Here is a 24,664-nt window from a genome sequence, read left to right on the forward strand (position 1 = left end):
AGCCTTTATAGGAAGGGGTATAGAGTATAGGAGCTGCCGTCTAATGCTTCAGTTGTACAGAACGTTGGTTAGACCGCATTTGGAGTACTGCGTCCAGTTCTGGACACCTTACTACCGGAAGGACGTGGAGACTCTGGAGAGGGTGCAGAGGAGGTTTACCAGCATGTTGCCTGGCATGGGAGGACTGAGTTACGAGGAAAGGTTGCAGAAACTGGGACATTTCTCCTTGGAAAGACGGAGATTGAGGGGAGACATGATAGAGGTATATCAGATACTGAAGGGAACAGATAGAGTCAATAGTGAGAGGCTGCTCCCTAGACTGGGTACAATTACGAGAGGTCATGATCTAAGAGTGAGGGGGGAGAAGTATAATTTGGATGTGAGAGGAAAGTTCTTCACGCAGAGGGTCGTGGGGGTATGGAACGCGCTACTGAGTAGGGTGGTGGAGGCAGGAACATTGGACTTGTTTACGGTTTACTTAGATAGACACATGAGCGAAGCAAGGATGGAGGGTTATAGTAGGGGGTATTAAATAGGGTCAGAGCCTCGGGAGACACTGGAAATGCAGACTTATATGTTAAAGTTTTTGTCTTTTTATTCCGCAGGTGGAGGTCCACCTTGTTGTCAAACAAGGGGCATGCACATGGTGGGTCGTGCGTGGGCTGCTCTTGGAGGTTCCGGGAGTGGCCTAGTACTTCGTGTCGGTGTGTGTGCTTGATCCTGGACCGGTAGACGGGCGCCGCAACAGCTCGGTGACTAGCACTGCTAGCTGTGCAGATACATGGATTTGGGCCTGCGTCTGTGGGAGTTTGCGCATTCACCCTGTGGTTGCGTGGGTTTCCTCCGGGCACTCCGGTTTCCTCCCACACCCCAAAGATGTGCTCTTAGGCTGATTGGTATACCAAATTGACACTATTCTCCCCTGAATCTGGCTAAGTTAGGGGTCCCACTCGCAGACACGCAGGGCAGGGTAGGTGTAGGAGGATGCGGCGGCGTGGGCTTGTTGGGCCGAAGGGCCTGTCCCCCGTGCTGGGTTGTTCTTTGTTCTTTGTATTGCTTCATATAGGCATGAGACCTCTTGCCTTAAGCAACAAACATGAGAAGGAAAAAAGCCTTCTAGAAGAGGTAAAATTAAAAAACAAAGCTCAAAGAACAATGAAAATTACAGCAAAGGAACAGGCCCTTCGGCCCTCTAAACCAGCATCGACCAGGCTGCCCAACTTAACTAAAACCCCCTACCCTTCCAGGGACCATATCCCTCAATTTCCATCCTATTCATGTATTTGTCAAGATGCCCCTTAAAAGCCACTAGCTTTGCTGCTTCACTACCTCCCTCGGCAGTGAGTTCCAGGCACTCACCACCCTCTGTGTAAAAAATCTGCCTCATACATCTCATTTAAACCTTGCCCCTCGCACTTTAGATCTGTGCCCTCTAGTAATTGACTCTTCCAGCCTAAGAAAAAACTTCTGATTATCCATTCTGTCCATGTCTCTCATAATCTTGTAGACTTCTATCAGGTTGGCCCTCAAGCTCCATCGTTCCAGTGAGGACAAACCAAGTTTCTCCAACCTCCTTTCATAGCTAATGCCCTCCATACCAGGCAACATTCTGGTAAATCTTTTCTGTATTCTCTTCAAAGCCTCCACATCTTTCTGGTAGTGTGGCAACCAGAACTGAACACAAAATTCCAAGTGCAGCCTAACTAAGGCTCTATAAAGCTGCAACATGACTTGCCAATTTTTAAACTCAATGCCCCAGCCAGTGAAGGCAAGCATGTCTTCCTGACTACCTTCTCCACCTGCATTGCCACTTTCAGTAACCTGTGTACCTGTACACCCAGATCCCTTTGCCTACTTAATACTCATAAGGGTTCTGCCATTTACAGTATAAATTTGTTGTTTTCGTTTTTAAAAAAGTAACTGAATTGTTCTAATACCAAAATAATATCAAAATGTATTATAAAACAATTATCAATCTAGAAGCACTTAACAGTTACTATGAGTTGAAATTTCATAGAAATGAGATTTCATAGAATCCCTACAGTGCAGAAGGAGGCCACTTGGCCTATGGAGCTTGCATCAGCAACAATCCCACCCAGGCCCTATCCCCATAACCCCATGTGTTAAATTGCCTCTATTATCACTAAAGGGTAATTTAACATGGCCAATCAACCTAACCAGCAGATCTTTGAAGTGTGGGAAGAAACCGGTACACGCAGACACAGGGAGAACGTGCAAACTCCACAAAGACAATGATCCAAGGCCAGAATTGGACCTGGCGCTGTGAGGTAGCAATGCTAACTATTGTGCCAAAATGCTGGCCAAATTTGTCTGGGGGCAAATATCTTTCCTTATGTCACTTCTGCACTGCGTCTAATTTCACTTTTCATTGCGATCAACTGTAAAGGCTGTTGGATGGAGTGCAAAAATAGTTTCATAAGGTCTTAACAACCATTTTCCATCTCCGTCTATAAAAAAATGTCTACTTAAAAATATTAATCTCTCAATGTTGGTCATCATGTAGCAGGTACACATCACTGAAAGCGTAGGCTTCATGTACTTGTTGGTTTTGGAATTCAGGATCATTGTAAGGTGCAACCGAATTTAGTTCCTTCCATTACAATAGGAAACCATTAGTAATGTAAATTCAACATACCTGATAGTCTGAAAGCTGTCAGTTGAATCTCCTAAAAAAAAATTATACAATGAAATATAACTAAAAGTAACAGAATTTGTAACACAGTCATAGCATATTTTCTACAGTCAATTATAACAACTAACTATGGCCCTTAGGTTTGGGTCTTCCCTGCATCTGGGAATATCTTCTCTACATAGAATCCCTGCAGTGCAAAAGAAGGCCATTGGGCCTATCAAGTATGCACTGGCTCTCTGAAAGAGCATCATACTTAGACCATCCCCGACCCACCACCGCCCACCCTATCCATATCTAATCCCCCTAACCTACACATCTTTGGACACTAAGGGGCAACCTAGCATGGCCAATCCATCAAACCTGCACATCTTTGGACTGTGGGAAGAATCCGGAGCACCCAGGGGAAACCCACGCAGATACAGGGAGAGCGTATGAACTCCACACAGAGTCAAGGCTGGAATTGAACCCAGGTCCCTGGTGCTGTGTAGCAACAGTGCCATTATGCTGCCCAATCCATGGATAGTCATGATAGAGGCTTCAAATCTCTTTCAACTGGGAATCTTTCCTGTGCTTACTGCCTGCATTTGGCATGTGCTAGGGGATTTACAGGCTGATATCAACCTGTTCCGCCACATGATGAATGTACCTTCCTTGGCCATCAAGACCTGGGTTGGAACTCAAACCCAGATCTTCTTGCCCAGAGGGACGGATGCCATTGTACCTCAAGACATCCCAACATCTACCCTATGAGAATATTTCATTACTTTGAAGGGCTCTATCAGGTCACCCCATCAGTCCTTTTGCCAGAGTAAAGGAGCCTTATCTTGTTCAATGTTTGCAGGTAAGTATAATCTTTGAATTGGAGTACCATTCTAGTAAATTTTTTTTTGCACCTTCTTCAATACCTCTATGTCCTTTTTCTAAGATGAAGACCCAGGGCAGTTTGTGGTACTTCAAGTACCAAAGGTTATATAAGGTTAACCTTCCAGTCTTCAATTTTATCCCTCCAGAAATGAATTCCAGAGGGTTGTTTGCTTTTCATGGCCTTACTTGCTTCATTACATTTAATGAATTGTGGTTATGTAGCCCCAATTCCCTCTGTTCCTCTTTCAACCCTTTTTTTGCAAAGTGCTCCTTATTGTTCCTATCCAAATGGACCATCGTACACTCATCTACACTGAAGTTAAAGATATTCAATTCTAAAAGTATCCAATACAAAACATAACAAGCAAATTACAAAATTTCAGAAAACGGAGTTTAACTTTTAATTAGTAGTGTCGTTAGGAATAGTGAATTGTTCTTAGTAATGATATGCATTGTAGATACCATGCGCATAACATATCAGAACTCTACTGGGAAAAGAGGGGTATTGGAATAGATTCAATATAAAAACATTTCAGCTCTGATAGGAATGTTTCACTTTCTCATTTTCTTTGTTGCACAATCCAAGCATAGTTGTCTCAGGCCTTCTAACATCAATTCAACATTTACAATGGGTGTTGTAAGCTTTCAGAGGCCTGACATGTGATGCGTCTTAAAAGTGTGTTATTTCAAATTAATCTTGAAGAATCCGATTGTCTAATTCAAATCAAAAAGGGTTGCACAGAGCTGAAAATGTGTGACAAAGGAAATATTTTGAACCAAGTTTATATGATGTTAAAGCTGCTCGAGCCACAATGCTTCAGTGCAACTACCTCTTGTTGCCAAGGTCATTGGAAAAGCATTTTATACTTCTTTACTTATGCTTTGCTTAGGTTACAATTTTCTGGTGTGACAGCCTTATATAATACACCAATCATGGTATTTTAAAATAAATTAGTAATTCAGTATTATTATAAAATAATGCTTTAAAATTGACTCCTTTGTTAGAATATATTTAGGCACATTAAGGAATATATTCATGTTGCCACTCATTAAGTTCATCTTTCTCTACACCCTAGCTACTCCCGTAACATTGTATTCTGCACCCTCTCCTTTCCTTCTCCCCTATGTACTCTATGAATGGTAAGTTTTGTCTGCATAGCACACAAAAAACAATACTTTTCACTGTATCCCAATACGTGTAATAATAATAAATCAAATCAATTCAAATCAAATCAATAATTTTCAGTACAATAATAATGAGCTTCACATTATTAACAAAGAATCATAGAATCATAGAAAGCCTCCTGAGCAGAAAGAGGCCATCAGGCCCATCGAGTCTGCACCGACCACAATCCCACCCGGTCCCTACCCCCATATCCCTTCATATTTACCCGCTAATCTCTCTAACTCACGCATCTGAGGACACTAAGGGGCAATTTTTTAGCATAGCCAATCAACCTAACCCGCACATCTTTGGACTTTGTCAAACACATAGTTTAATAAGAAAACATGAGGTGAGAACAAAAATATTTTTAAGAACAACTCGCATTTACATAGCACCCTTAATATTGGAAAAAAAAGTAGAAAGCGCTGTAATTGTAAAAAAGAACGCTGAGTTTAAGAATGAAATGCTAGGAAGGATGACTAAAACCTTGAGTTTTGAGAGGGTATTCCAGAAGATGGGACCATGGCCACAAACAATAGGATAATAGGAAAGGGTTGCATAAAAGGTCAGAGAAATTAAGAGTTTGGAAGGAGCTACCAAGAAGGTTACAGAGATAGGAGTACAAAGAACAAAGAACAACCCGGCACAGGAAACAGGCCCTTTGGCCCAACGAGCCCGCGCCGCCATTTTAAAGCGTTTTTCTACACCTACCCAGCCCCATGTGCACGTGAATGGTACCCCTACTGTAGCCAGATTCAGGGGAGAATAGTGTAGGGTCAATTTGGTACACCAATCAGCCTAAGAGCACATCTTTGGGGTGTGGGAGGAAACCAGAGCACCCGGAGGAAACCCACGCAACCACAGGAAGAATGCGCAAACTCCCACAGACACAGGCCCAAATCCATGTATCTGCACAGCTAGCAGTGATAGTCACTAAGCTGTTGTGGTACTCGTCTGCTGGTCCAGGTTTAAGCGCACACATCGACACGAAGTACTAGGCCACTCTCGAAACATCCAAGAGCAGCCCATGCACGACCCACCATGTGCATGCACCTCATTTGACAACAAGGTGGACCGACACCTGTGGATTAAAGAGATAAAACATTAACATATACTATTTCATTTCCAGTATCGACCCGAGGCTCTGTCCCTTTTTAAAACCGTCTTATATAACCCTCCAGCCCTGATTCACTCATGTGCCTATGTAAGTAAACCTTAAACAAGTCCAGAGTGCCTGCCTCCACCACCTTACTTGGTAGTGCATTTCATACCCCCACGACCCTCTGTGTGAAAAACCTTCCTCTAGTATCGAAATTATGCTTCTCCCCCCTCACCCTTAGATCGTGACCTCTCGTGATAGTTGTCCCCAATCTAGGGAAAAGCCTGCCACTGTTGACTCTATCTATACCCTTCATTATTTTATACACCTCTATCAGATCCCCCCTTAATCTCCGTCTTTCTAAGGAAAAGAGCCCCAGTTTTCCCAATCTTTCCTCATAACCCAGTCCTTCCATACCAGGCAGCATCCTGGTAAACCTCCTCTGCACTCTCTCCAGGGTCTCCACGTCCTTCCGGTAGTAAGGTGACCAGAACTGGACGCAGTACTCCAAATGCTGTCTAACCAACGTTCTGTACAACTGAAGCATTAGACGACAGCTCTTATACTCTATACCTCTTCCTATAAAGGCTAGCATTCCATAAGCTTTCTTTGCAACCTTCTCCACCTGTGTTGACACCTTCAGAGACTTGTGCACTTGCACTCCCAGGTCCCTCTGCATTTCTATACTCTTAATTGGCCTACCTTTTATCATGTAACTCCTCCCTGCATTATTCCTTCCAAAATGCATCACCTCGCATTTGTTAGGATTAAATTCCATCTGCCATCTATCTGCCCAGTATACCAACCTATCTATATCCTGCTGTGTCACCTGACAATCTTCCTCAGTATCCGCCAATCCTGCATTTGGTGTCATCCGCAAACTTGCTGATCACACCACGTACGCCCTCTTCCAAGTCATGTATATATAATACAAAAAGAGGAGGTCCCAGTACTGAGCCCTGCGGCACACCACTGGTGACAGACCTCCAGCCAGAAAAGGACCCTTCCACTACTACTCTCTGCCTCCTATTGCCTAGCCAGTTTTCAATCCATCTAGCTACCTGTCCTTGTATCCCATGTGCCTTAACCTTTTCTACCAGCCTACCGTGAGGGACTTTGTCAAACACCTTACTGAAATCCATATAGACGACATCAACGGCTCGCCCATCGTCAACCGTTTTTGTCACCTCCTCAAAAAATTCGACCAGATTCGTAAGGCAAGACCTCCCCTGAACAAAGCCGTGTTGCGTATCCCTAATCAGATCGCAACGCTCCAAATGCTTATACATCCTATCCCAAAGAATTTTTTCCAACAATTTTCCTACCACCGATGTCAAACTCACTGGTTTGTAATTACCAGGGTTATCCCTACTGCCCTTTTTAAACAGCGGTACCACATTAGCTACCCTCCAGTCCTCTGGGACCTCACCTGTGTCCAAAGAAGGGACAAAGATTTGCGTCAGAGGCCCAGCAATTTCATCTTTCACCTCCTTAAGTAGCCTGGGATAAATACCATCAGGCCCCGGAGCTTTATCCGTTTTTATGATACCTAAAAACCCTAACACTTCCTCCCTCGTAATGGATATTTCCCTCAAATTATCTACAGCTCCCTCCAAGACACCAAACCCCTCTCCTTCGTGAATACTGACGCAAAGTATTCATTCAGGATCTCCACCATTCCCTCAGACTCGAGTAGCAAGGTCTTGGCTGCAGAGTTTTTCTGAGTTGATGTCCGTGGCGGTGGGGGAGAGAGAATTCACAGACGACCCAGAGAGCTTTGGAATAGTTTGGCCTGAAGGATGGATGGGGGATTCAGTTGCAGATCGGCTGAGGTAATGGGGGAGGCAGATGATGCTACATATGAAAAGTAAGTGATCTCTGTAATGAAGAGCTTGAGGTCAAATGGTATGTTAAAGTTTCAACAGTCTGGTTGGCCTGTTGTTGGTCAAGGGGTAGACTGAACCATTGGAAGTGGTTTACATTTTATGCCAGGAACTGAAGACAATGGCTTTGATTTTCCAAATATTAGCTGGAGAAAATTCCAGTTCATTCAAGATTAGAAATGAAATAAAAACACTCAAGACACTACAGAGCCAGTGGAGGTCCAAACAGAGGTACTGGAAAGATAGAACTGGGTGTCATGAATACATGTGGATGGCAATTTCATGTGTGTAATGTTGTTGCCAAGGTGAGTATGTAGATGCGGCGGAAGATTGGGCCAATGGTAAATCCAGAGGTTACAGTGCAGGAGAGCAAAGGAAGGCCATTTCTGGAGATCACCTGCCTAATTGGATAAGATGAGAGGTCACTCGACACCAGGTTATAGTCCAACAGGTTTATTTGAAATTACAAGCCTTAGGAATGCTGCTCCTTCATCAAGTGAAGTTGGACTATAACTTGTGTCATGTGAACTCTCATCTTGTCCACCCCAGTCAGGTATCTTTACTTCATTGCCTAATAAGAATAAAATTTAGTGAGAGTGGCCTGACTAAGCTGCACAATGGAAAAACAGCATTGGGTGAAAAAGGTGTGCTTGATCATGTCAAAGGCCGCAGGGAGCCTAAAGATGGGTGATGTTTGCTCTTCTGAATGGTCTTTGTGTCATGTTTGATTTTGGCAGAGGGAAGTAAGGATTGGCAGAGTTTGATGTGATTGTTAGGTCTTGTAGTGAATGGCTGAAACAGTTGCTCACCTGATATACTCAAGTCTATACTCCTTGAATTTGAAGGATTGAAAATATGTTCATTCATAAAATCATCAGTGCAGAAGGAGGCCATTTGGCCCATTGAGCCTGCACCGACAACAATCCCACCCCGGTCCTATCCCCGTAACCCCACAGATTTTCTCTCCTAATCCCCCTGACACTAAGGAGCAATTTACCATGGTCAATCAACTTAACTCTTGATTGTGGGAAGAAATTGGAACACCTGGAGGAAACCCATACAAACACTGGGACAATATGCAAATTCTGCATGGACAGTGACTTGAGGCCAGGACAGAACTGGGTCTCTGGCTCTCTGAGGCAGTAGTGCTAACCACTGTGCTGTCCTGATCATTCCTGGAGACTAGGACATCAAAGATGGAGGTGAGGTGAGTGGTTGAGCAAGTTGACAACTCCAGAAGCTTCATGACACATGGAAGCCTAAAGATGGGATTACTAGTGCATTAGTAAATGACTTGGAGGAGAGTTTTGTACCAAGAGAAATAAAGAACATAAGGCCAAAATTTTCCAGCCATTCCTGCCAGCAGTATCTTCCAGTCCCACTGATGGCGAACTCTATGTGGCATATTACCCGGCAGTGGAGTATGGAGCATGCAAAACCCCGAGACATCAGCGCCACCTCTGCCACAGGAGGGAAGGAAAATCCTACCCATAGTTTGGAAGGAGCAAGGCAGATTTCATGAGTGCATTGATTTGTTAGTGACTAAGAGAATAAGAGTAGAAAGGCCAGGAGAGATAAAAAAAGATCATAAGTGTGAAGTTGTATGTATTTTTAAGAAAACATTTTCAGCAAAAAAAATTGAATTGAACCTTTATTATTTCATTCTAATTTATGATTGAGTGGAAAAAAGTAGCCATTCTAAATCTTTTTTACAAAACACGATGTTGCACATTTTAACTGGAGTTAAGAATAATCTAGGAATGTGATGTGTTAGAATTGGCATGAATTTGGATTGAAAAGTTCAAATCAGAGGGAAATAATTGAGGGAATCAATCTCTTTACTTAAGAAGTTCCATTCCAAAAGTGTCCACAGATACTTATACAAGTGCAGCAAAATACTCTTAGCCAGTTAACAAATGCAATACCATACCAAGCTTGATCATGGGATGTCACCTGTTGCTAAATGGAATGGTAGAATGGGCAGCACAGTGGCACAGTGGTTAGCACTGCTGCCTCTCAGCACCAGAGACCCGGGTTCAATTCCTGCCTCAGGTGATTGTGTGGAGTCTGCACGTTCTCCCCATGTCTGCATGGATTTCCTCCGGGTGCTCTGGTTTCCTCTCAGTCCAATCCAGTGATGATTAGGATAATTGGCCATGATAAATTGCTCCTCAATGTCAGGAGGACTAGTTAGGATAATGCGTGGGGTTATGGGGATAAAGCGTGGGGTTATGGGGATAAAGCGTGGGGTTATGGGGATAAAGCCTGGGTGGGATTGTGGTCAATGCAGACCTGATGGGCCGAATGGCCTCCTTCTGTAGAACTGTAGAATTCTATGATGCTATAATCGGGTGAAATTCCTGTGGTTGTAAAGGTGGTGAATGACCAATCTCATGTCACCTTGGAGAGAGGCCAAGAGGAAGAGGAAAGCTTACAGAGTAACAGCAAAGCTTCTCGTGATCTTTCTGAGTGGCACTGGCAGACACCACAAAACAGGCTGCTTTGCTCAGCCTCTTGGCCAGTGAATGGAGCCAAGAGAAGAATCCTCGAGATGGGACAGGAAGATAATTATCATTGCAAATTGCTGCTTAAACGAGTATAATCATACAGAGTTTTTACAGACTATGCTTCAGAAATTTACTACTTATTGCTCTCTGTTTGGCATTTCCATTAGTTTAAGCGAGATAAATTTGCAGTTGATGTTACCAAATGGAAAACATGCGAGAAACAAATAAATTCAGGGATCAAAATGATTCAGCTCAGTCAACACTGCAGAGTTGTAAAACATGTACAACAAATTTGAAGGATAAAATATCTCCACTCCCAAAAAAAAAGCAAGATGGAATACAAATATACATATTGAATTTTTCCACATTCTGACGGTGCAGGAGTTTGTACCTTTGAAATTCAAGGCAGAGATACTGTAAGGAAACTTTAATTCCCAAATATTGCCATTGGGCTTAAAACCAACAAGTGATTCAGAACAATAAAACAGTTTACTGTAATCACCATTTGATATCTGACCAACTGAAGCTAGTAGCCAAAGCATTGTTACTCATCCTTCTTGGTTTTCTTTCCTCTAGATACTTCACTAAAAACTGTAGTCACCAGGCTTGTTCAATGCACTAATTTAAATCTGAAGCATTCACATGAATAGTAGGCTGGAATTTAATGAAGCATAACGGTGAGAGGTATTTATTGAATTCAAGGGGCCACACTGATGGGCATTGTCGCTGAATGGTAAGCAAGGGAGATCAAATGCTCCCTCTGGTGTCAGACTAGGTAATTACTTACACTGCAAAGTTAGTAAGGCAAAGCCCATAGTCAAATAGCTGAGTTATGTTGGTATGAATGATTGGAGATCTCCTAACCCTAATTTTATGCGGTGCTTAATATCCATGGTATTAATTTCTCCATGTAACTAGGATGTCATTGCAATTTGCCTTGCTTGCCTACTCCTTGGTACGTGACAATCTCTATCCTATCTGATCTATATAGGCTGGGTGGATAGGTTTACCAATCTTGGAAACATCACATCTCATGTGTGGCAGTGATCTGAAAAAAGGCCGATGAGTATTTGAGCAATTCACAGAAGGCACGGCCATGTTTAATATTTCAAGTCCATGAATTAGGGAACGTCCTTTTGGACGATGATAATTTAATCTTGGAGGACACAACCATGGATGTCCAAATCAATAAGCCATGTTAAATTCAAAGCAGTTACACAGAAATGCATCCTCAGACTCAGGGTTGCAGATAAAGCATGCCCAAGCAGCAGATAGGTAAGGGTTATGGATAAAAAGACCTCAGCAGTCTTGTGAAGATGTGCCCCCTCACAGTCAAATACCTTCAAAACCATGCCTAAATGTTGGAAGTGCTCATCAATTCCCAGTACCCTGCCCAACTCTGGATAAAGAGTGCAACCCGTGAATAAAGTGAAATCACTTTGCAAAGATGTGCAGGTCATTGAAGAAGAGGACATCATCAGTTTAACATGAGGAGGAGTCTCTCCGAGAATGAGGTACAGCATGCGTGTACCACCACAAGCTGTAAAGCACCTGTTCATTGTTAAAGATAGCTCAGTCGAGATCATGAGCATTTCTGTGTTTCTTCTCTTTAATGTTGGTGTGAAAGTAACTATTTCAAGCAACAAACTTTGCCGTTGGTATTTTCTTGCAACTTTCTCTCACTCCTGCAGCAGACACTCTTCAAGATTACAAGGATTGAGTTATTCTTGTTTTGGGAATGATCGCAGTTACAATATGTGAGACTCTTATTCCCCCAAGGAAAATGAAACTTACCTTGAGTTTAATTGGTAGTCAAAGGCTGGCACCTCAGTTCCTAATGGGCTCCAGGTTTCTTGTTTATTCACTTATGGGATGTGGACATCGCTGGCTAGGCCAACATTTTTTGCTCATCTTTAGTTACTCTTGTGAAGGTGGTGGTGAGCTGCCTTCTTGAACTGCTGCAGTCTTCATGGCATAGGTACATCTATAGTGCTGTTAGGGAGGGAATTCCAGGATTTTACACCAGCAAAAGTGAAGGAATGGTGATATATTTCCAAGTCAGGATGGAGTGTAACTTGGAGGACAACTTCCAGGTGGTGGTTCCCTTGTGTCTGCTGTCTTTGTCCTTCTAGACGGTCGAGGTTGTGGGGTTGGAAGGTGCTTTCTAAGGGGCATTGGTAAGTTCCTGTAGTGCATATTTTGGATGGTGCTCACTGCTGCCACCATTCATCAGAGGTGGAAGGATTAGATATTATTCAAGCATACTGCTTTGTCCTGGATAGTGTCAAGCCTCTTGAATGTTGTTGGAGCTGTACACATCCAGACAAATGGAGAGTGTTCCATCATGCTCGGGATTTGTGCCTCAGATTTTGGATAGGCTGTGGGGAGTCAGGAGATGAGTTACTCAGCACAGGATTCACGGCTCTGACCTGTTCTGGTAGCCACAGTATTTATATGACTAGTCCAGTTCAGTTTCTGGTCAATAGTAACCCTTCAGGATGTTGATATCTGAGGAATTCAGCTTTGATAATGCTATTTAATGTCAAGAGGCGATGATCAGATTCTCTCTTGTTGGAGATGGTCATTGCTTGGCATGAATGCTACTTGCCACTTGTCAGCCCAAGCCAGGATATTATCTGGGTATTGCTTCATTTGAACAAGAACTGATTCAGTATCTGAGGAGTCGTGAATGATTACAGGACAACTAGCTCTGCACGTGCACAGAAGAAAATAAAGAAAAATGAAACAGTGTGAAATGGGAGACCTTAAGAGGAGCGTCGTTCCAAATAAGGTGCTCCAAAGAGCAGGATACAAGATGGGGGCCGGAGACAGAGAGAATGTTCCAAACCAAGAAGAAATCTCTAAAGTAGGGGTTGAGACAGAAAGCAATCTCATAAGAAAGCCCAAGTCAAGGGATAAGGATAGGAAACTGAAACAAGTCCTGTTAAGTAAAGTTAAAGTAAAGAACAAAGAAAATGATTCTGAGTTAAAGACAGCAAGCTGCAGGGAAAAGACTTGAAGCAAAATAGGATTGAGAGAAGCCAGGAGATCCATGAAGGTCACTGATGGTTGGTGATTCTTTACTTTAGGCCTTTGGAACAATGGTGTTCTGCTTGGCATGGTCGAATATTGGAAGGTGTGCTTGGAAGGTGAAGTTTCAGTGTACACAGAGATCCAGGGAAAAGGAACCTTGGAAGGAGAGATTGAAATCCTGACAGTGGATCCTTGTTACCGATGTCCCAGTGGAAGTGAAATTTGACAGACAATTCCAAGGTGACTTCTTTGAGCTTGAGGATGAGAAGTCCTCTTGAGAAAGTCAGAATTTCAGTGAGACCAGTTGGCAGTGGGTGGGGTTGGAAGATTGATGGGAGATCATAGAATCTGCTTTAATCTGTGACCTGGCTTTGGGTTATAGTATGTGCAATTACTGTTTGCCTATTTGCTTGTAGGTACCACATACTTACCCTGAACATTGGGGTATAAAATAGATACTCTGTGTACTGCAGAGGCCACCAACATGAATATCATTAAATTTGAGTGGCCAAGGCCTATTCCCACTGGAAAGGCTGAAATCAGCGTGCTGAGTGGGCTACTGCGCATGTGCTGATCTGTCAGTGTTGAAATCGGCACATGCACAGTGGCCCCACACTGATGGCCTCCTGATTGCCGGCCAGCTCCATGACCTCCGCAATGCTGGCTCTCCGCTACCCCCTTCCTCCCTCCCCATCCCCCCTGCCCCCACCCAATGCCACGATTGCTGGCCCCCCGACTGCTCCCGGCCTGCCCACCGACAGTACCTCCTCCAGCAGGCTGACTGCCCCCCCTTCAGATCGCTGGCCTCCTTGCTTCCCCAATTGATCCTGTCCGCAAAGTGGCAGCAGGACCCCCATTTCCACCAGGTGCCCTCCAGCATTGGCACTTTGTATTTTGGGCACTGCCAGGGTGCCAATGCCCAGGAGGCACCACTCCTGTCGTCTGAACCTCTAGGGAACCCCGAATGCTCCCCTTTCACTCCAGCAGAGTTCGGTCGCTAGTTTCCCGCTGGTGGGAAACTACTGTAGTCCCTGGAGTAAAATACTCTGACGGGGTAGGAAATGCTAGAGGGCCTGGAGACTTCAGTCCCAGGTGGGCTAATTGCATTTAAATAATAAAAAAATGACCATGTAAACGGTCTTTGTGTTTCCCTGTTGATTTCCAGTGCGGAGCTGAAGCTGCTGGAAATCTGGCACTAGGAGAGAGGGTCAGGCGATGGGGGAGTGTCCCCTGGGCATTGGCACTCTGGCAGTGCCAGCCTGTGCCCCGGCACTGTCCAAGGAACAAACTGCCAATGCGTGGGGGCACATTGGCACTGCCCATCAGGCATGGGGAAATGCCAACAGGCAGGGCATGGGGCAGGGCCTAGGAGGTGCTTGCACCGACTCTGCTCATCAGTCAACACAAGAATCACCCAGCCCGCTGTGCCAAAGATGAGCACAGTGGGATGGGAGAATCGTAGCTAAGGTCCATGAGGCAATAGCTACTCATGGACCTTAAACAGTAAGTGTCAGTGAGCTAGAACATTTACAATTGCCACATCAGAAAACCCAATCATTTCCATTTAGGTTATCTTCACAAGGTAACAGAAGTTTGATGGTGGAACAAGGTTAACAGGAATGCATGGAGTCAAGCTATTACTGCTCACCACTCTGACCTTCAAGTAATACCTGCTCTGTGATAAGGCTGTTAATATAATGATTTACCTGTGGTAAGACACTACATGATTATTAATTCAACTGGAAATCCTTTTAGGCCATTTAGAGCTCAAACGTCACCTGGCAATGACAATGCCCCAGACTATAGGAAAGACAACGACCTAGCAAATGTGCTCTGTTGACCTGAAGCTTCCTGTTAACACGGTCAGGTAATGAAGCATTGATTGTGCACAGTCTTGATGCTTGTGCATACCGAAGACCAGCTGATTCTTTAGATTTTCTCTCTGGTGGCTTGGAAGGATGAGTTAGCCCAAAGTCTAAAATACTGCGCAATCGCGGTAAGAGAGTCACGCAATGTTGCTCTGAGGAATCAAATGAACTCCTACGGGGCTGCTTGGAGTCAGTGGACTGGTCAGTATTTAAAAACACTGCAACCAGCCTGAACGAGTACACCACTACAGTAACTGACTACATTAGTAAGTGTGTGGAAGACTGTGCCAAAGAAGCAAATCTGTGTGTTCCCCCACTGGAAACCATGGATGAACAGGGATATCCACTGTTTGCTGAAGTCCAGGTCTGAAGTGTTCAAGTCAGATGACACTGACCTACACAAGAAAGCCAGATACGATCTAAGGAGATCCATCTAAGATGCCAAAAGACAGTACTGGACCAAGCTAGAGTCCCTGGCTAGCCACACCAACTCTTGCCAACTATGGCAGGGTCTGGTAAAATAACAAGCTATAAGATGAAGGCATGTAAAATCGTTGGCTCCAAAGCTCCCCTCCCTGATGAGCACAATGCATTCTATGCCCGTTTTGTGCAAGAGGTCAACGAGAGCATGCCCTCCACCCTGGAAGACCTGGATGAACCTGCATCTGGGGTCACCATTGCAGATGTCAGAGCAGCATTCTTGAAGGTCAACCCATGGAAAGCAATTGGCCTGGATGGGATACCTGGACGTACACTCAGATCCTGCATGGATCAGCTGGCAGAGGTATTCACAGGCATTTTTAATCTCTCTTTATAATAATCAGAGGTCTACCTGCTTCAAGAAGATGACCATCATCCCAGTACCTAAGAAAAATCAAGCAGCGTGCCTTAAAGACTATTGGCCGGTGGCTCCGACACCCATCATTTTGAAGTGCTTCAAAAGGTTAGCCATGGTACAAATCAATTCCAGCCTCCCAGACAACCTGGATCCACTACTGTTTAACTACTGCCACAAGAGATCAACAGCAGATGCCATTTCCCTGGCCCTGCACTCAACCTTGGAACACCTAGATAACAAGGACATCTAAGTCAGACTTCCATTTATTTACTACAGCTCATGCTTCAACACTATTATTCCCACGAAATGCATCTCCAAATTCCGTGGCCTGGGCCTCAGCACCTCCTTCTGTGACTGGACTTCTTAACTCACAGACCACAATCAGTAAAGATAGGCAACAACATCTTCTCCACGATAATCCTCAATATGGGTGCCCCACAAAACTGTGTTCTCAGCCCCCCACTATATTTGTACACCTATGACTGTGTGGCCAAATTCCCCTCCAATTCAATTTTCAAGTTTGCTAACAACACCACCGTAATGGGTCAGATCGCAAACAATGATGAGACAGAGTACAAAAATGAGATAGAAGATCTGGTGAACTGGTGTGGCAACAGTAACCTCTCCCTCAATGTCAACAAAATGAAGGAGATTGTCATCGACTTCAGGAAGCATAAAAGGAGAACCCCTGCCTACATCAATGGGGATGAAGTAGAAAGGGTCGAGAGCTTCAAGTTTTTAGGTGTCCAGATCACCAAAAACCTGTCCTGGTGCCCCCATGCTGACACTATGGTTAAGAAAGCCCACCAATGCCTCTATTTTGTCAGACAACTAAAGAAATTTGGCATGTCAGCTACGACTTTCACCAACTTTTACAGATGCACCATAGAAAGCATTCTTTCTGGTTGTATCACAGCTTGGTATGGCTCCTGCTCTGCCCAGGACCGCAAGGAACTATAAAAGATTGCGACTGCAGCTCAATCCATCATGCAAACCAGCCTCTCATCCATTGACTCTGTCTACACTTCCCACTGCCTCAGCAAAGCAGCCAGTATATTTAAGGACCCCATGCACCCTGGACATTCTCTCTCCCATATTCTTCATTCAGGAAAAAGATACAAAAATCTGAGGTCACGTACCAACTGATTCAAGAACAGCTTCTTCCCTGCTGTTGTCAGACTTTTGAATGGACTTACCTTGCATTAAGTTGATCCTTCTCTACACCCTAGCTACGACTGTAACACTACATTCTGCACTCTCTTGTTTCCTTCTCTACGAACGGTATGTTTTGTCTGTATAGCACGCAAGAAACAATACTTTTCATTGTATGTTAATACAAGTGACAATAATAAATCAAATCAAATCTGCAGATGAACGCAGATGTCAGTTTACAAGCAGATAGCATTTCCTTTTTGACTGATGTGATGGTGTCTGAACACATGGTTCCTAGAGAAAAGCAGTTGTGGACACAGTGCACCAGTTGTCACCACATCTGCATTTAGTGAACCCTGCCCCCATTCCCCCCTCCCCCCCATTAATGTGCTATCTTTACCTAAATCAAGCAGTGCTAGTGCAGATGGACAGTCCGCCCTCGCTACTTCATTCGGTGCTTATTGCAAAAACAGCTGCAATCAATAAAAATCTATGTATGTGCTGATGTTTAATTGAAAAAAAATCCCTCTCCTCAAACAATGCATGTCACCAATGCAAACAAAAATAACACGGAGGACACTGCTAATGAATTTACTTGAAATCTTTAAGAATTCCATCTGAGTAGGCAGGCCACAAAAATTGTCATTCACCAATGTTATGTGACTGATCTCGATATTAGGAACAGATTCTGCCTCAAAATCAGGTATTCCAGCAAACGTAATAAAGTATTTTCATTTTTTTCTTTCAAAAAAAAGAATTGACGCTTTGACTGGCATGTTACACACAGCTGAAAAAATAGTCTTCACCCTGGGATGCCAGGCTGGGTTATAAATCTGATTTCACATCCCAATCTTGTAGCCACCAGTGAAACTCCCCCGAGAGGCCTTGTAAAATGTGCCCTTATATTCTTATTTTATATCTGAATAGATGGCATAAGGTTGTTTGAACATAGGAAAGATCATATATTTCTTTTCACTCCTGTAGGGTGCAAGGAAAGAGACTTCTGTGAAATATCACAAAGTAGAAATGATTTTATCTATCTACAGCTTGGCTAATCATATTGAATACAGACCCTTAGTAAGGGACGAAGAACAAAGTATACAGTTGCTGGAGTCACATGGTGAGGTTGGTCCTGATCCCAGCTGTATCAAATTACAATTAACACAAATTGGGGTCACGGTAGGTTTAATTAACACTCATCTAAAGAGTGCTAAAACAAATTCTCAAGTAAATGGCACATCTGTTATGGATTACATTTGATCCCCTTAGAGCAATAACAAGTGAAGTTTAACACGTCACTAGTTGCACATCGAACTGAACGCTCAACAGTGAAGTTAATAATAAATTCACACCTTACAGTTCCAGCGATTCAGACAATTTCAGGGTTCATAGTTGCCAAAAAAGCCACTTGAAAAATCAATAACTACAGATTTGATTATGCTTGATGTATGCATATTTGAGGTTATTTCCTATTAGAAAGATTTAGTGCACTAGAAATCAAACAAATTTGCAGAACATAAAGCTATTGTATAATTTTTTAAATTTGTCTTTTCAGAAATTTATCTTTTGTGGACCCTATTGATTTCAGAAGTGTATCCATTCTTCAAAATGTTTCATATGCCAAGTGGTCAGTGAACATGATATTTCACTTGGTTTTCTTCCTCAGAGCGGCCTTTACAGTTTATGTGTGACAGTCACATAAACAACTAGAATTATTTTATATACACTGAATGTATTCTTCAATTCTTCTCACAAGTGTCTCTCTTTGACGTGCTCTTGTTGCTGTTTTACCTCAATTACTCTTTTCATTTCCAGTTGCTACACATCTTCCCGCCTTCTTTGCATCTAATGGGTGATGCTTGATCTCCCAGATTTATGTGTAAACATAATGGGGGTGATCTTACTTTCTCGTCCTGCTAAATGATGGGCAGGGTGAGCCAGTAAGATTGCAAGATAAGCAAAAAATTAGGTTCGCACCCAATTTCTCACCTATTACGATCTTACCATGTCTGGATATCCTGTGAGATCAGCCTTGTGTCCAAAAATTTATAAGTGGGTTTAAATATTATTAGTGAGTCCATGACACAATTGTTGAAGCTCACTTGCCTTAGCAGCCTTGCTGATGATATCCCCTCGCGATGACATGCTGGTAGGACCTGAGGTGACCGAGGATCCCCCCCCAGAAGATTGGGTACAGGGGACAGTGCACCTTGCGCATTGCCAGCCTGGTACACTGCATTGCTCACTGGGCACCCTAGCAGTGCCAGCCTGGCATACTGGTAGTGCGCACCAGGCATAGGCAGTGGCAAATGGATGGGGCCTGATGAGGCAAGGCCTTAGTGGAGTGGGTGGGGCCTCAATTGGGGTAAGGCATAAGGGGAAGTGGGTGGGAGGACACTGTGCACTCTGCAACTGGGTTTGGGGGGGTGGGGGGGTCTGCATACTCTGCAACCAGCAGTGGCAACAATTAACCAGGGTGGGCCAGGGGTTGGGGGTGATTGGCCAGGCTGGGGTGAGGGAGTGATCATGGGAGAAAGGCTGGTGACAGACCAATTCAAAGCCCTCTAGAGATGCACCCATCCTCCCCAGCCAACCCAACAGTGATGACCTGGGTGGGGTGCGGGAGGGGGTGTAGTTGGGGGGGCGTCAGGGAAGTAAGTGCTCTGCTCTGGTGCTCCTCTGCCACTGCTAGGTTGCAGAGAGAGGATTCTGCAAGTGACCTGAGGCTTAGGGAGTCTCAGGCTGGGGGCAAGCGGTTGACCTTGGGTCTCTCCCCCTCAATGGGGTTCAATGTGGGCAGTACAGTGGCACAGTGGCTAGCATTTCTGCCTCACAGCTCCAGGGACCTGTGTTTGATTCCTGGCTTGGATCACTGTCTGTGCAGAATCTGCATGTTCTCCCCATGTCTGCATGGGTTTCCCCTGGGTGCTCCAGTTTCCTTCCACAGTATGAAAGGCGTGCTAATCAGGTGCATTGTTCATGCTAAATTCTCCCTCAGTGTACCCAAACAGGCATCAAAGAGTGCTGACTAGAGGATTTTCACAGTAACTTCATTGCATTGTTAATAAAAGCCTACTTGTGACAATAATAAATAAACTTACCCTTTGTGGCTGGACTGCCCTTTCTACCACTGGGAAACCTGCATGTCACTGATGGCATGGTGATTTTAAACATGAACATAATTGCTTTTGTTCCAATCTCTTGCTTGTAAATGATACGGAGCAATGCTATCTTCTTCAATCTTCAAGTCAGCTTTTGTCTCTGCCTTATTTTATCTTTAAACTCTCCTAATAACTAAAACTGTGCCGTGTAGTATTGTTTTGCAGCACTTGTTCTTCCTTTGGTAGATTCAGAGATGCAACACAATGTGCTTGTGGCAGTAAACAAATATCATCAGCAGTCATGTTGCTTGGCCTCTATATCCTGCACTATCCAATCTGATAGATTAGGGGGCAGAATGATGGCATAGTGGTTTGCACTGCTGTCTCACAGCACCAGGAACCCTGGTTCAATTCACAACTTGGGTCACTGTGCGGAGACTGCATGTTCTCCCCATGTCTGCATGGGTTTTCCTCTGGTGCTCCGGTTTCCTCCCACAGTCTGAAAGGCTTGTGAGTTAGGTGCATCGGCTATGCTAAGTTCTCCCTCAGCATACCCGAACAGGCGATGGAGCGTGGCGATTAGAGGATTTTCACAGTAACTTCATTGCACTATTAACGTAAGCCTTCTTGTGACAATAATAAATAAACTTAACTTTTGTGGCTCGACTGCCCCTTCTAGCCCTGGGAAACCTACAAATCACTCTTGACATAGTGATTTCAGGCAGCTGTCTGATCAAAATATTCATTTTTTGCGCACTGTAAGAACCTTGAAGTGATCTATTCAATTTCATCTCCAGGCCCCGCCACACTTCACATTCACGGCAGCACTACATTCTGCAGAGATGGCCCCTTTGTCATAGATGTTTACACCATGGAAACAAGTCCTTCGGCCCAACTTGTCCACGCCGCCCTTTTTGTTTTAAAAGCCCCTAAGCTAATCCCAATTGCCCGCATTTGGCCCATATCCCTCTATACCCATCATACCCATGTAACTATCTAAATACTTTTTAAAAGATAAAATTGTACTTGCCTCTACTACTACCTCTGGCAGCTTGTTCCAGACACTCACCACCCTCTGTGTAAAACAATTGCCCGTCAGGACACTTTTGTATCTCTCCCCTCTCTCCTTAAACCTATGCCCTCTAGTTTTAGACTCCCCTACTTCTGGGAAAAGATATTGACTACCTACCTTGTCTGTGCCCCTCATTATTTTTCAATTAAGGTCACCGCTCAGCCTCCTATGCTCCAGAGAAAAAAGTCCCAGTCTATCCAGCCTCTCCTTATAAGTCAATCCATCAAGTCCCGGTAGCATCCTAGTAAATCTTTTCTGCATTCTTTCTAGTTAATAATATTCTTTCTGTAATAGGGTGACCAGAATTGCACACAGTATTCCAAGACTAGCCTTACCAATGTCGTGTACAACTTTAACAAAACTTGCCTCTGGTTGACAGCTGAATGGTTTTTATACAGCATGCTCAATGTTTGTTTATTTCTCTTTCTCGTCGTGGTTGAATGCATCTGAAAATCCACCACTGTTCCTATAAACATTCCTGCTCTGTTTCACAGCTGCAGACAAATTCAAAGCTGCTAAGTGCTTTCCATTGGATCACAGAATCCCTGCATGGCAGCAGGAGGCCATTCGGCCCATCAAGCCTGCACAAATAACAATCCCACCCAGGCCCTATCCACAAATCCAATGTGTTTACCCTGCTAGTCCCCTGACACTAAGGGGCAACTTGGCATGGATAATTAACCTAACCTGCATGTCTTTGGATTTTAGTTCCTCTTTTTAGTTCATCTTTTCTAACCACAGTGTTTATAGAACTTTGACACAGTGGTTAGCACTGCTGCCTCACAGAACTAGGGACCTGGTTTCAATTCCAGCCTTGGGTGACGGTGTGAAGTTTCCATGTTCTCCACTGTGTCTATGTGGGTTTCCTCTGGGGTGCTCTTTTGGAGACTCGATGAGCCAAATAGCCTTGTACTGCATTTTAGGGATTCTATTCTATGGTTAGAATCATAGAATTCCTACAGTTTAGAAGGAGGCCATGTGGCCCATCAAGCCTGCACCAACAACAACAATCCCACCCAGACCCTATCCCCATAACTCCAAATATTTACCCTGCTAATCCCCCTGACACTAAGGGGCAATTTAGCATGGCCAAGTCAACCCAACCAGCACATCTTTGGGGTTTGGGAGGAAACTGGAGTACTGAGAAGAAACACACGCAGACATGAGGAGAATGTGCAAACTGTGACCTAAGGCTGGAATTGAACTCAGGTCCCTGGAGCTGTGAGGCAGCTGTGCTAACCACTGTGCTGCCCCTTCATGGTTGACTACTTTTCCCAATGGATGAGGTGAAACATTTACACACGACAACCTCTGAGGTGGGGTGAGGTCCTTGAAAGAAATGCTTGTGGGCTGTGGCACCCTGGACCAGGTGATGCCTGATAATGGCCCACTAATTTACAAATGAATAGTTCACCCAATTCGCCATAAGTTACAGGTTTCAACACCACACCAGCTTCCCGAGATATCCATGAACAATGAGGCAGGAAGGGCCATCCATACCATTGATTTGATTTGATTGTACATTAATACTTGTGACAATAATATGCGAAAAGTACTCTTCTTGCGTGCTATACAGACAAAGAATACCATTCTTAGAGAAGGAACGAGACAGCGCAGAATGTAGTCATAGCTAGGGTGTAGAGAAAGATTAACTTAACGTGAGGGAGGTCCATTTAAAAGTCTGATGGCAGCAGGGAAGGAGCTGTTCTTGAGTCGGTTGATATGTATCCTCATACTTCTGCATCTTTTTCCTGACAGAAAAAGGTGGAAGAGAATACGTCCAACGAAGAATGACAACTGGTGCTTTTAACTTACAGATCAACCTCACTGTAATGTCCTGATGGGCAGAAAACTCCATATTAAACTCCCAATGCTGCCATAGAAACTAATCCCAAGGTTGGCATTGAAGGATTACCAAAATATTCAGGACTGAGAACAGTCATACAGGCAACGGCAGGCATCCATTTACAATAGAAGGTAACACATTGGAATCCTACCACAATTAAACAAAGGGGACAGGGTGTGGATCCGAGACCTTGGAGGGCATTATTATCTCGAGACACAATGACCAGTCAAGGTCATACCTCATCTGTACAGTAGGAGACATGCTCGGTTGGAACAGGAGGAGCCTCCTCATCTCCCGAGGTGAACTTCCTACAATTGAGAGACTTATAAGATAACCAAATGCCAGAAACACAGACCACAACTCAAACTTTAAATCAATAAAAGTTGTCCAAACCAAGGGAGCCTAACACTTCTCTGAATGTGACCAGAATGAGATCTGAAAGAATAGCCAGGCCTGCATTCTGTCTGAATGTGCTAAGTCAAAAACCTAATGGAATGGGAGGGTGGGAAGCCTGGGTGAAGGGGATAGCATGATTTCAATGTAAATATGTAAATACACTGGGTAAAGATTTGCACGAGATATAGTATAAGGCTGAGGATACCTACCACAGCAAATATTACTGTGAGACTGGGAAGTAGTACTGCCCACAGTGCGATGTTAAAAGATACATAACCTGAGACTAGAGTCTGTTATGGACTGGACAGAAACCTGTGTAGAAGCAAGCGTGAAGCTTGCAGATAACTTGGGCTGTATCCTGTATCTATGTACATCATAATTGTTATCAATGAACACTTAATATTCAACCATTCAAGACTCAGAGCTCCATTTGGAGCCCAATAAACATACAACATGACACTGTTGTATTTGTAAATACAAACTAAATTCAACATAGAAAGTCAAAATTGGTCAGGAGTGAGGTAAAGATTTGTTTTGAAGTCAGCTAAGATCCATGCTTATTTAATTAAGCCTGAATTCAGAAACAGGAAGCTTTTTATCTCTCAGAGGTTCCTCTAGGATGTGCAAAGTGTTAATTAGTGTCATTTAATCTCTCTGACGCTGGAAGCGAACACCAGTGCGGAGGCTCATTCCTTCAGGATTCAATTGTTGTTGGAGATTTCAAAGCTGTCTGATCTTAGATGTAATTTTTAAAAACTTCTCATTTCTGTTTCTTTCTATTTTTCTTAATCCAAACTTTCATTTCTTCTTTTTATCTATCTATCTGTGCATGATTTGACATTGAATTCTCCCAGTCTATGTTACACATCCTTCTCAATCCTTACGTTATTAATTTCACAGTTCCGCACTCTGGTTAAAGGGATTCGTATCCTGTCTCAGTAAGCTTCGCTGTGACAGAACCAATTTGCACTTACAGTCACTTGCCAGGCACCTTTTTTTTAAAACTTAAGTGGTCCCATTTGATGGCCTGGTACAAATAAGCCCTGGGACATTACTTTCACTTACCTATACTTTTTGAACAGCTTTAAACGATTTTTAGCAATTTTTTGGTTCTTAAATTATGTACATCTTCTCTATGGTACAATATAAATTCTGAAGAAAATAAAATCTATGATGGAGCAAGAGGA

At 43.7% G+C, this 24,664-nt stretch overlaps 1 protein-coding gene across 1 annotated transcript in view; it reads right to left on the bottom strand.

The window, feature by feature from the left end:
• The window catches only part of LOC145358112 (adhesion G protein-coupled receptor D2-like), a 195,434-nt gene that overhangs the window by 4,956 nt on the left and 165,814 nt on the right, over nt 1-24,664 (bottom strand). Inside the window, exon 22 of the mRNA XM_080211784.1 lies at nt 2,657-2,687. Coding sequence (XP_080067910.1) covers nt 2,657-2,687 — 31 coding nt within the window. The remainder of the gene's footprint in view (nt 1-2,656; nt 2,688-24,664) is intronic.

Source organism: Carcharhinus amblyrhynchos, chromosome 25 (genome assembly GCF_965287045.1).
Source record: "Carcharhinus amblyrhynchos chromosome 25, sCarAmb.v2.hapA, whole genome shotgun sequence".
Taxonomy (NCBI): Eukaryota; Metazoa; Chordata; class Chondrichthyes; order Carcharhiniformes; family Carcharhinidae; genus Carcharhinus; species Carcharhinus amblyrhynchos.